The sequence below is a fragment of the Tachypleus tridentatus genome, chromosome 7, assembly GCF_004210375.1.
Source record: "Tachypleus tridentatus isolate NWPU-2018 chromosome 7, ASM421037v1, whole genome shotgun sequence".
In the NCBI taxonomy this organism is placed as follows: Eukaryota; Metazoa; Arthropoda; class Merostomata; order Xiphosura; family Limulidae; genus Tachypleus; species Tachypleus tridentatus.
The window spans coordinates 141,326,288-141,340,041 of record NC_134831.1 but is presented as its reverse complement, the minus strand read 5'-3'; the positions used below and the strand labels follow the sequence as shown (position 1 = coordinate 141,340,041).

Below are 13,754 nucleotides of genomic sequence, written 5' to 3'. Positions count from 1 at the left end.
CCACTTCAGTTAACATACAATCTGTGTTTTTTAATTCACTTGCATCATGTACGTCAACATTCAAATTAATTTTCCTCAAGCAAACATAATTTTATTCGTGAAACGTTTATAGTTTAAAACGTGATGGTCTATAAATTGAAACATGCATATTGTTGTTATGAAAGTAGACGTCATTTGATTCCTACCAACCCTGAGACAAACTAAGGCTTGAATAGTTTATTGATAAACATTAATAACAGAACTGTGAGAGTTTGGTTTAAAGTTTTTATTGAAATACAAATTTCGATACTACACACACACACACACAAACACACATATATAATGCTCGATATTAATAGACACTATTTGTGTTTGTTGTTTTTATATATACTCACAAATTACATTATTTTTTTCTTCTATTTCGTTTAGTACACAAATATAAAGCAGTTGGTAGCACTGCCTATACAATAATGGCTCGGATTATTCATCGAAACAGCATTTTACATTTATCTTCAATACGTCATCAGAACCTTACAATACTATACAGTGTTTCCATTTATAATAAAATCTTTATAATCACTGAGTCACAGGTTCTAGGAATGTCTGTAAACATTATAGAGAAAAGAACAATGGTGTCAACCAATTTCACTGACGTGACACAGTTTCAAACGGTTTTATAAGTATTATTAACTAGTATTAAATCAGAGATATCATAATTTTAGTGTAAATGATGTCATCATTACCCTTGAAGTTAGCTTTCTTACAGAAAACCTTGAGTACAAGTTGAAACAGGAATTATCAGCCAATAATCGATAATAAATATTACAGTTGAAACCTCATTGTATTTAAAACTTTCTTGTAAATACCCTTTTCTATGTCTATTGAAATACTGCATTAAAAACAAATGGAAATAAATGTACGGATGGCTAATATCAATCCTTCAAAAACAATGCAGATAAATCAGTAGGAAATAACTGGCATATAGCAGTACATATTATTATTCAATCACAACTGTTTTATTAAACTTTGCGTCTGTGCTATAATGTAGAGATGATTCACACACCATCCATACTACCTCGTTTACATTGTTTTAAAGGCTTAATATCAGCCATCCCAAAATTTACTTCTTTTTTTGGAATTTTTTTTTTTTACTTGTATATATGTATATACATATATACATTATTGGGTAAATTTTACACTTGGTCCCTTATAATGGCTTAAAATATTCCCTTTTTCTTTCTCTATACTTCTAGAACAGTTTTTTTCATTTTATAATATTTTACAAAAAAACAAATTTTTTTTTCAAAATACGATGATTAACTGAAATAATCATTTTATAATTAGGCTTAAGAAAATCAAAGTATAATTTATATCTTTCGAGTTGAATTTTATGCTCATTCTTAAACGAGAGCCTAACATAAATATTGACAATATTGTACTATGATTATGATATGACTGTTTTTATTTTCATTTATCAATAATTGATTAGCTTGTAAATGTGTAAACTATTAATTCATCAAACAGTATTTTCTGTGTTTAAAATATGTATTTCCATCACTTTTTGTGCTTTTATTAAACTGTAGCTCAAATCACTCTGAAATTTTTATTATCTTTCAAACAAGCACCCGGAAACTCCAATGACAGAACAGTAAAAGAAATCTACGACTAGCATTAGAAAATAGTTCCAATTCGAACAAACTTTCTATATGATATGAGCTATGTTTTCACCAATGAAAATTTATTTTCCATATAAATGTCATCAGAATGAACGTTTTATGTAGTTTGTTTGTGTAGTTATAGCAAAACCACTCTGGTCTATCTTCTGTATCCACTGAGGGGAATCGAACCCCTGATTTTAGTCTTGAAATTCCGAAAAACAAATTCTGTCTGATTGAGGACATTTACGTGATTATTTGTGTGAAGCAAAATTTAAGTATCACGTTACTTTATGGTACAACAAACATTTTCGGAGCTTTCTGTCGAAACAGATTTTCACATCGTAATATTTTTATTAAGAACCAAGGGCAAATGACAGATTGACAAATTTTCGAGAAAAATTTAATTTTGGATCTCTTTCATGTTTCTGTTTTTCTTTTTAAAATAATAACGGATTTCGTTGATGAAATAATTCATCGATAAGATAATTTGTTATTCTTTAAAACGAATATTTCATTCATATTTAATTTCAATTTTATTGATGTTTCCATTAAAGCACATGCAAATTGTCACATGATCGTGACCTCCGAAACAGCTTTGATAGAAGTCGTCCGAGAAAAAAACTTTTGTTCTTCTGCTTTGAAAAAAAATAAGCATCTGATTCTGACGTTTCGGGAAAAATGGAAGCTCTTTTCTTCTGATTTTGGTGTTTACGTTCTTGTGTTAATCGAATCTGAGACAAAACGCCAACAAGAAGTTCGTCCACGTGGTAGTTGATACACGCTGACGTTTCGATAAATTTGCAGCCATAGTGTTGTGCAAGCTTTCGACCCTCTGGTGACGGAAGAAACAATTAATAGTAAATTTTATAAACAAAACTATGTATAATTACAGGCACTTTAATTTTATGAAACACGTGGAACGAAAACGGTATTATAATAAAACTCCTGAACGCTTGAATGTTAAAAGGTGAGCTATAGATGTTTGTCAACGAGCTGAACATATAATAAAGAACAAAAGTGTTTTAAACCATTGGTCGGTCTGCAACTTTATACTATCATTGTTATTGTTGTTGTTTTGAATTAAGCACAAAGCTACACAATGTGCTATCTGTGCTCTGCCCACCACAACTATCGAAACCCGGTTTTTAGCGTTGTAAGTCCGCAGACATACCGCTGAGCCACTGGGGGTGCTTTATATTATCAACAAATGTTTTCGTACGACTGCAGTTTCATAAACGTCGTAAAGGTATAATTTCAATTTCTTTTGTACTTAATGAACTAAATAATTTAATTAATATTTGTTTTTATAAATATGATGCTTAACATTCATTCTCAATAAAACTGTTAAAATGATATATTCATCTTGAATGCTGAATCAATTTGACAAATATTTGGAATTAAACTTTCAAAAAATGTGGTTAACACTTCTACATTATAAGCAACTTTTCAGCATGTTCGAGCAATTTTGAATTTCATTTTAACAGACTGAAATCAGTAAATCTTTTTAATAGTGTAAATTTTGGCTACAGTTGCATGAGAGGACTATATATACGCATTATGTGAATACTATTCGTAATATTAAACCAACAAATATAATATTAGACGAACAAATGTAATGATACTAAAATGTGTATAAAATGTTCCGCAACATGAAAATTTTAAAACAAGTCATGAAAACACTGAATGTTTGTCGTTTATCAAAATAGCACTTTAAATTTAATAGTTTTATAAGCAATCAAATAACCAGTATTTTATGAATAATTTTAAAAAAAGGAGGATGTTACAAAACAAAAAACATTTTATACACAAACCTTTTTACAAACAATATAGCTGAAGACAATATAGGTTATAAATATCAGACACATAGCAACAGGACAGTGAAATGTGTTTTAAATTATATGTAATGAAAGCATAATTTTATTAATATTGTATGTTATGCAAACACTTTTAGAAAATATCAAAAGAAAAGTTGTATTGAAGGTGATATAGTGATGTATTAAAGATGAGAGTGATGTAACATAAAAACTATGGATTTAGGCTTAACCTTGGTACCTAATTCATAACGGCGTTTTGCTGTTATATATATGAGATGATTCGTGTTTTCATATTACATCATGGAAAACTTATATAATAAATAATTATTACCTCAATATTCTGATTTGCTGAATCAATTATCAACCCCTATCTAAATTACTGTATTTTAGTCGCTGTGCTTTTTAAAGTGAATATGTACATTAACATAAATAAGTCACATAAAAATAAATATTCAACCAAGACATTTTAGATGAAAGCATTTGTATCGCTAAGTTTACAATTTCCATAGTCCAGTTATTTAAACACAGTCCTAATGTTTTAAATATATGGGTAACTACCCTTTCAATATTACCTACAAATAAGATAACCTAAGGATCATTTCTTATTGGTTGAGAGTTAGGGTCACTTAGAACCATGGACATAAGTCTGATGTTTCTTTCCATTAAAAACTAAATCCCTTTCACGGTTTTTGTTTTTCAATGATTTCCATTTTTCAGTAATTCCTATGTAATACATAGTAATCCCAATAAACATGCTTCAAATTAATAAAACCATTTTCAGTATTTTGCCCCAAAGATTCAAATAGCATTCTTAACATGATTGGCAAATTACTGTTTAAAATGTTTTGAGTGTGATTAGGCTACCGTATTTGCTATAAAGACCTAAAAGTGCTAAAACAGTATGTCAGAATGACTGAGTTGTTTAAATCGATTATTTAGGTAAATTTAATAGTATAAAATTTGCTTATTTTTACAATTCGAACACACTTAAATCATATTTTAGTTATGAAACTATGCTGAGCAAATAAACACCATAGACTAATTTTATCTTTGTTGTACGGATTTACTTAGATGATAGAAATCTACTGACTGAATCCTAGGATCTCAGGCATTTACCAATACTCTTACAACTTTATACCGGTTGTAATTAAATTTGAACAACTGATCATAATAATTATATATCTGAATTAATAAATGTACATAATTGTCTTGATTTATATGTGACTGTTTATATCCATTCCAAAAGAAACCATTAAGAATCAAAACATTGACAGTTATGCTTTTGTCTGCCCAACCAGCAAACGAGAAAGATTTCTATTATTCAAAAGTAACAATGTGAAAAATATACATTTTAAAATAGGTGCAATCAAAACGTTAATACTGTATAATATGTACAAGCCAAATAGCCTCTAATCAGAGGAATGATTTAGATTTTCACGAACGGCATTACTTCAGAGTTCAAAGCGATTAATTTGCCGATGTTTTTGTATTGCTTAACTCCAAATAAATATATTATACCGTCTTTCCAGGAATACATCAATCCAGTGATGCTTACCGTTTGTGGTGACTGAACGTAATCGAACCAGATCCGTTTTGTTTCCCACTAAAATGATAGGCTTGCTCACGCACTCCAGTAGCTTGCTTAGAAAACATTTTGCATAACGAAAACTGGAACGATCCGCTACGGAATAGACGACGACACAACAGTCCACAAAATGAATGCTGCTGGGTAGCTGTGAGACGATACAAACAGTTTTCTGTCACTACCGGTTTTGTAAACATCAAAATGTGCCCTTTTATATATCAATTCCGTTGCTAACAACTACCTGGAAAAAATTCCTTATAAAAAAGGAAATAATGAAATAATTGAAACACAATTTTGTTTTCGTTTTATGCACAACAGAAAAATAGGTTTTTATTTAATTTTTGAACAATGTGATACTTATTATTTAAATATGTCTTCTTTTACAATAATATTTAATAAGTGCGTATGGTTAAGCTAATCTCAGTGAAGCCTAACTAATATTTACTCACTGTTTTTGATAGTCAAATTTTGTGTCCTTTTTTTTGTTGTTGTTGTTATTGTTCTTAAGAACCGCTCAAATTTAAAACGTTTCATTAACACTGACATTTTATTTATTCCTAGCTGCGAAGAGGAAGTTCTACCACAGAAATTATACGACACTCAAAATATCACATCATTAACTTTTATGAAGTTGAAAAATGAATAAAACCACGCCCATCTGAATCCTTAAATGCATTTAAGCAAAACGAAACACTAGCTTAAGAAGAAAAAATGTAGTTAACATTGCATCTAGCTTATCGAATTGTTAATGTTAATTCTATGAATTAAAGTTTTGATTTTTTTCAACCTAAAAAATCGCATTTCTCTCAGAACCTTTCACACGTTTAAATATTATTCAAATACAGACATTTCTGCATAAGGGTACAATTTAATCTTTTCTTTTTATTTTGCCTGTATCTTGTAAACATTACGCAGATGTATCTTGTAAACATTACGCAGATGTATCTTGTAAACGTTACACAGATGTATTTTGTAAACATTACGAAGATGTATCCTGTAAACATTACGCAGATGTGTCTTGTAAACATTGCACAGATATATTTTGTAAACATTACATACATGTATCTTGTAAACATTACACAGATGCTGAAAGAACAATAGTTAATTTTCATAGATATATTTTCACACTTTTAAGTTACTTATAACTACACTCCCATTCGATGTAATATGCTGCTAGCTATCTTTTCCTAAAGTCACACGGGTTATTTGATACCAAGAAAAATGAGCTTACCTGATCGTCCACCAGAGTGTGTTCTGTGAAAATTAGGTTAGATTCATCGTCATTTAATACAACGGTCACTGTCTTATCATCTCCATCATCTAAAAGCAAAAGAAATGGAATGATATAGAAGTTAACTCGTATCACTTAAGTTTATGATATAGTGTATACAGTTCAAGACAAGTATAGATGATGTCAGTACATTATGTGACGTGTCACCAGCTCCCTAGTAGCTTGACGGTAAACAGATTCATGGCGCTGAAAAATCGAATTTTGATATCCATGTGAAAAGATTACAAATTGCCCATTGTGGAGTTTTGCACTAAACAAACAAATTATGCTACACCTTCGATTAAACAACCGTGTCAGAGTTAGATCTAGCCATTCGTAATTTAAAACTGATAAGAGAGTATCACCAATCAGCAATGCTAGCTGGCTAAATGGCTGATTTTTAACAACATATTGCTGCTTGAGCTATGGACTTTTTGATCTGCAGTCCAAAATGCTAACAATTAAGCTCACCCGAAATACAAAGTGGATAAATGATCTTAGATAGTTTTCAAAGAATTATAAAACTGATTAGTTGTCATTAGATTTAAATTCGTGTTGTCTCAGTAGTGAGCCTGAGGGCTTATAAAACTGACATTTCAGATTAGATCCTGCGGTTAGAATGGCCCCATCACAGGTACCTCTTCTACGACTTTGTATATAAAATAAAATTAAAATATTGGATCAACAGTATTGCTACCTCGCTTATCTGACTATAAGTTCAAATAATAACAGTTAGTAATCATGGCAGACCGATGGTGAGGTGACTCCTCCCCAGTGGCTCAGCGATATTTCTGTGCACTTACAACACTATAACCCTGGTTTCGATACTCGTGATTGGCAGATGACCTATTGAATAGCTTTGTGTTTTATTACAAACAAACCAATGGTAAGAATTTTCAACCAGTTGGTTTTACATACCTTAACCCATTTTGTGTTTCTAAGACAGAAAGAGAGAAAAACACGAACGTAAAGCCGCAACTAAAGGACAAAACATTTCAGTTTTAAGAGTAAATTTAACCTTCCATCATCTTGACCTAAACTGTGACAAGATGAATTACACCATGTAACAAAAGTTTTACTTTTTCTTGTTTCTGGGCAGAAAGTGTTTTTTCTCAATTGCATATGCCTAAAGTAAATAGAAAAAAAACTATTTTTTTCTTTAAACTTCGCTTTTGTGACCTGGAAGCGTATGACGAAAACATGAGGGGAGACTATATTTTGGGGCTGATGCGTGAAAGTGATTTACATTGCAGTCGCAAATCTCAAAAAATTACTCACTTCTAAACAATTTTGTATAACTTTAGTGTGTGTGTATGTTTTCTTATAACAAAGCTGCATCGGGCTATCTGCCCAGCTCACCGAGAGGAATCAAACCCCTGATTTTAGCATTGTAAATTCGTAGACATGCCGCTGTACTAGCGGGGGGCTATAACTTTAGTATAAATACATGTAAATCTTGATTCATATGTTGTTTTATTCAGATCTTATGTAAATGAAAATGTGAAATTTTTCCCATTTTTACACAGAAAATATGTTAATTTCTAAATTTCATTATCCAGGTCACAAAAGCAAAGTTTAAAGGGAATAATGTCCATTTTCTGTACTTTTACAACATAAGCAATTAAAAAAAACAAATACATACTATCCAGAAACAAAATTTGGGATACATAGTGTAATTTTATCAATTCTAAAATATTATTATACCTTCAGAACACATCTCAAAACTCATCTATGGTTAGAAAACACATCAAACTAGATCGTTAAGCATCATGACTCAGGTAAGCTTGCTCACTTATATTTACATTCCCATCTCATGATTCGTCATTTCTCAACTATTCACTTCAACACATGAACCACAAAATAGTTGTATTTAACAAAACCAGGAGGTAACATTTTGTACAACTTGCTCCATGGTGATCTAGTGTGAATATCCCCCCCTCTTCCTCCAGTGGTACAGCTGCATATCTTAGGTTCTACAATGCTAGAAACAGGGTTTCAATATTCGTGTGGGCAGAGCACAGATAGCCCATTGTGTATATTTCTTTTTAACTTCAAACAAATAAGCTCTTTAGGACAACATTAATAAATATAGCCCAACCTGCAATACCACAGCCAAGATCTCTGAAAAATTGCCTCCATTAAATGCGCTTATTTTTATATTTTTATGTTATTTAACAAGCAGAAACGAAACTAAAAGTCGTTCATATTTAATTAATATTTTTCTTTCATTTCAAATAAGTTTTACAAGCATGCAGTTACTGTTTTGCAATACAGTCATAACAATTTAATAAAGTAATGTTTTAAGAGAAAAACATGCTTTTATTGCATATATATATATATATATATATATATTGGTAGTATTTAGTTGTTTGGCAGCAGTTGTTATGATGAAAAGAAATAAATCGTTCAATATTGCCTGGAAATATTTTTTGTTTACATTTAATCTCGTATTATTGTGGTCTTTGAGGGATAAAAGTATAACATGCTTTGATTATAAAAAATACATTAAACTGATTGATAATCAACCAGTGACGTGGAAAATAAAATTATGTTAAAAAAAAACACACAACAAAAACAAATATACAAGATACAACGCCCTCTAAGTAATTTTTAACGAATTCGACTTGGCTGTGTGATAGTCGACTACATATTTAGAACGTTCATTAATGCCATGCATATGCTTGCTAAAAGATTAATAACTAATCAGTTTTCACTTTTCTTTCCCCAGGTAGTTTCGGGCTTTCTCATGACTGTGTTGAATATTATTCACACTGATCTGTATACACAACATTTTGTTATTGAAGCCAAAGTTTTAAGCAAAATCTTATCGCGCCAAATCAAGAAACGAGAGTCCGATCCCCAGAAAATGAACTTCTCTTCTTCATTGCACATTCTGCACTATTCGTTGATAAAAGAGTAGTTCAAGAGCTGGCGGTGGGTGGTGATGACTAGCTGCCCTCCCTCTAGTCTTACGCTGATAAGTTAGAGACGGCTAGCACAAATAGCCCTCGTGCAGCTTTGTGCGAAATTCAAAAATAAAATAATAAACCCTCTTGTCTTGTGCTAAATTAGATACGGCTAGCACAGATAGCTCTCGAGTAACTTTGTGCGAAATTCAAAACAAAAACCTGTGGTAGAGAACTTATTAGCTGGCGGAGATTGGCATATGGAGTAATGTATGTGTGATATTACACCACGTTACTCCTTACTAGTTAAATACAACTTTCCAGTAAGATGAGCATTGAAACTATCTTTTCCTCAGCAGTAAGTCTCAAAACTTATAACGCTGAAAACCTGATTTTGATACACGTGGTGTGCACAACACGGATAGCCCATTGTGTAGTTTTGTACTCAGCAATAAAGCATTGAAACTATACCTTTATTATACAGTTTTCTGTTGTGATTGAAATTATAACTTGTTGTTGTTGTGTAATATTACACACAAACTACTACAAATTTAATTCTCATCTGTATAAGAAACAGTATCTAATCTGAGTAGATCTTTAGAAAGCAAGTAAAAATAACCTTTATATTGATTTATCTTAATATCTGAAAATGTTCAATAGAAAAGCTCACATTCAAACAATCATTACGCCTCAAAGCATCTAACCCGAGCTAACAATATTAATTATACATTTCTAAAGTGTAGGTGAAAATTTTCAATAGAAAAAGACGGATTCCAATGATAGTCTAATAATGGCAGTTCGGAAACAACGTCAAGTGATAACTATGTATATATATTATACGAAAATAATAAATAGTTATTAGTAATAAATGTTTGTTACATTTTTTATAAATACTATCATTCAAACAAAGATATAGAAAAGTGATGAGGAAATATGAAGGCTGATACGACAATGTAGAGAATTTTCTGATAAAAACTTACCCATCAAACTGTCGTAGGTACATATGTAATCTGAAGTTCTAAACTGTTGACTTAGAAGTGACTTGCCAACTTCAGAGTTTCCAATTACCAGAACTTTGTAAGTATCCCCGAAAATGTCACTCATTCTATCGGAAGAAGAATGAGCAGGTGTGGAAACATGGTAAAGGTTATCTTTGCCGTCAAAACTCGAATGAGAATGAGATATGTGTGACGATACATTGCACAAAGATGAACGAAAAGAATCGCCTCGATTGACCACACCTTTGGATGTTATGGAAAAATTTCGTAACCTTTGGTAAACGGCGTCATCTTCAGCAAGAGTTTGGAACCTGGGATCTTGCAGTTTACTCACATCTGATGGGTAACTTGCTAATCTCGCCCGGAAGAGCAAGGAATCCGTTAAATTCCTGTTGATAAAGCGACAGGAGTTCTGCACGGAATGAGATCGTTTAGTTTTCGTATACTTTGTGTCAGTAACATTCGGGTTTCCAAGATTCTTATGGTAGTTATTGTAATAAGAAGCAGTAATGGAAAAAATATTCTGAGCATGAGAATACTTTTCCATTGCAAATGTTGAGGAACGCCTTTTTATAACGGGGTAAAAACGTCAGGTGTAATATGAAGGACTTCAAAGGTTGTGTTCAGTTCTTCCTGAGATTGAGGAAAGAGAAGTTACAGGGAACTTGCGACCTTGATTGAAACTGGAGTAGATATGTCAAAATGTTTTTCGTTTCAGGTTTAAAGGCTTCGAGCGATGTGATGATTGTGTGTCGTCTGTTTAGAGATGTATACTAACTGTTAAAGGCCGGTGATCATGTGAGATACAAAATGACGACAGAGCAGGTGGCAACTTGTACGAGTTTTCAATAGTGCACACGACCCTCTTCTGAGCACGACAGCTTGGTTGTTACCAATCGGGCCTTCACTTGAGACATCGCGTAGGAAGGTTCACGTTTCTCATTCTCTTGTTAACAAAACGAAATTATAATATTTCTTATATTGTTTTTGAATAATAATCATTGTAACGAGAGCAAGTTTTTTTTCAGCTTTTTGATGAGTTCTTGTATATTTGAGAATTTTTAAGTATTTAAAAATATTTTTTGTACGTTTCAAGCAGCTTTAAAATCTATATTTTAACATTTTAAACCAAAGCATAATAGAACTGATTGTAGAATATATGTGAAAATAAAAATACTGGGAGTTAAGATTTGAAAAAAAGATCTAGAAATAAAATAATAAGCATCGTTATTCACAGAAACTTTAATTCTAAAGTTCTAAACCAAGTGAGGATGATTATGATTGTTTATAAGTGTCTAATCGTCTAATATGATGACCTATGTACACTTTTCAAATAATCAGAGAACGCTTTATGACCATAATATAGTAATGTTTATAATGTTAACTGATCCAAACGATTTTAATTGATTGAAAGGACATTAGAAAAACTAAATTAGATACAGTGTTTGTGGTCCTTATATCGACTTGTTTATAAACTTTAATTTTAAATTAAAAATATTAATTCAGCTGCATTCAAACACTGTATAAAAAGTGTTGGTGAGATTATTCCTTGTTTTCACTGTTATTCGGGGTGGACAGAGCACAGATAGCACATTGTGTAGCTTTGTGCTTAATTCAAAACAACAAGAACTTGAGACTTTATATTGATTATTAATGTTTTGATCAATATACGTATATTGTTGATTTTGTTTGGTTTCTCTAAATAGCTAAACGATAATCTCCAAAAAATACTTATAATGCAAAAAAGTTGATTATTTATTCTCCATGGGCCCCCTAGCGTCTCAGCGGTATGTTTGCAGGCTTACATTGCTAAAATCCGGGTTTCGATACCCGTGGTGAGCAGAGCACAGATAGCCCATTATATAGCATTGTGGTGTATATAGCTGATAGCCTTGTGTAGCTTTGCTCTAAAACAAACAAGCAAAAAGCCTAAGCGAAGGTTATCTGCAAAGTGATAAACAAGAAAAAGGTCAGTTAATAAAACAACCCACCACCAACTCGCTAGCTACTCTTGTCAGACAGAACACACTATCACTCTTATAACGCATCTGTGGTATCAAAGTTTGTGGTGTGAAATTTGATTTATTTTGGTAACGCGACGCGAATCACGGCACTTCAGCTCCACGGCCGAACATGTTACCAGTGGACCACGCTCAGCCTATCGTATCAGGTTTAAGAAATTAATTTATAAGCTGATTGACTAATATAATGGTTTTAGTGCTTTCAAGCTGAATGGGGCCCGGCATGGCCAGGTGGGTAAGGCACTCGACTTGTAATCCGAGGATCGCGGGTTCGAATCCCCGTCACACCAAATATGTTCACCCTTTCAGTCGTAAGAAATTATAATATCACAATCAAATTCACTATTCGTTGATTAAAGAGTAGCCCAAGAGTTGGCGGTGAGTGGTGACAATTAGCTACGTTTTCTCTTACTTTTTACACTGCTAAATTAGGGAGGGCTAGCGCAGATAGCCCTCAAGTAGCTTCACGCGAAATTAAAAAAAACAGTCAAGCTGAATGGCATCTCATCAGAAAAAGGAGCTGAACGTGGCTAATCAGAGACGCTTGAGACAAAACTGTACTGCTTTTTAATTGATCAGTAAAAGTCATTCAACAACATTTGCCACCACCAGAGCGCTGTTCGGCCTTGAATTGACAAGTTCATTCAGCAACAACGTCGTGTGAAACTTAAAATTTCTCATTCAATCCCGGTACACTAGCGGCGACTCAGCTCGAATGTTGACAAGAAACATATTTATGTAAATCAGTGTTTTAAAATTTATTATTCATCCCAGTTGCATAGCCACATTTTGGCGGACTTAAAACGCTAAAAACTGAGTTCCGACACTCTTTGTGTAATTTTGTGCTTAATTACAAACAACGAAAACAACCACACTATGAGACGTGCTCCTTAAGAGGCAAGGCCTTTTGGGTGGAAGACCCCAAAAATAACGACAGAAGTTGAAGATGGTGATAATTTAACAAATATTTCACTTTACTCTCAAAAGTTTTGTTGCTGTTGTTTCCTCTCACATTTACTCGCTTCTTAGAAGCTATTTTTCATTTTAAAAACTAAAAACAGATAAGGATGATGTTGATTTTGCTGTTCTCAAATGAGAAAATTATTTAATATTGAGGGGGCGCAAACGAAATTTTGCTGAAGTAGGGGGTGTCACTATTTAGTTTTTGGAAATCACTCATTAAAATCATTATTTAACAAAAATTGTGTGCGTGTGTTCGCATAAAAGAGTCTGTGTTAGGATCTTACCTCCTTATGTCGTCCATATATCTCACCCGTGCGTTAAATGGGTGAACAAGCTAGTAAAATAACAATAAGAAACAATATAACCTATAATTCTTAGAATGCGTTGTATAACCATCAAGTCACCTTCACTGCAATTATTATTTTCAGAAATTTAGAAATTAGGTACCTGTCCAACATAAACAAGAGTGAAATTTGTAATATGAGAGTATATCATATTCTTTATGCTTTTTTAGTCACATAGATATTTTTAAATATCTTTGGTTATTTAGATTACTACAA

The 13,754-nt window shown here is 32.3% G+C and overlaps 1 protein-coding gene across 1 annotated transcript; it reads right to left on the bottom strand.

Moving 5' to 3' along the window:
- Positions 1-253: 253 nt before the first annotated feature.
- Positions 254-11,039, bottom strand: LOC143256762 (GTP-binding protein GEM-like). Its single transcript, XM_076514415.1, has 4 exons — positions 10,193-11,039; positions 6,268-6,356; positions 5,007-5,184; positions 254-2,469 (listed from the first exon to the last, which is right to left on the bottom strand). The coding sequence occupies exons 1-4, from the start codon at positions 10,755-10,757 to the stop codon at positions 2,186-2,188; spliced, it is 1,116 nt and encodes a 371-aa protein (XP_076370530.1). The 5' UTR covers positions 10,758-11,039; the 3' UTR covers positions 254-2,185.
- Between the last annotated feature and the right edge of the window lie 2,715 nt (positions 11,040-13,754).

Excerpts from the sequence above, each read along its gene's own strand:
- LOC143256762 (XM_076514415.1), bottom strand. The coding sequence starts at position 10,757 with ATGGAAAAGTATTCTCATGCTCAGAATATTTTTTCCATTACTGCTTCT. Across the intron at positions 5,185-6,267 it reads ACACTCTGGTGGACGATCAG|CTACCCAGCAGCATTCATTT; the intron begins GTAAGCTCATTT and ends ATCGTCTCACAG. Across the intron at positions 2,470-5,006 it reads ACGTTCAGTCACCACAAACG|AGGGTCGAAAGCTTGCACAA; the intron begins GTAAGCATCACT and ends TTCCGTCACCAG.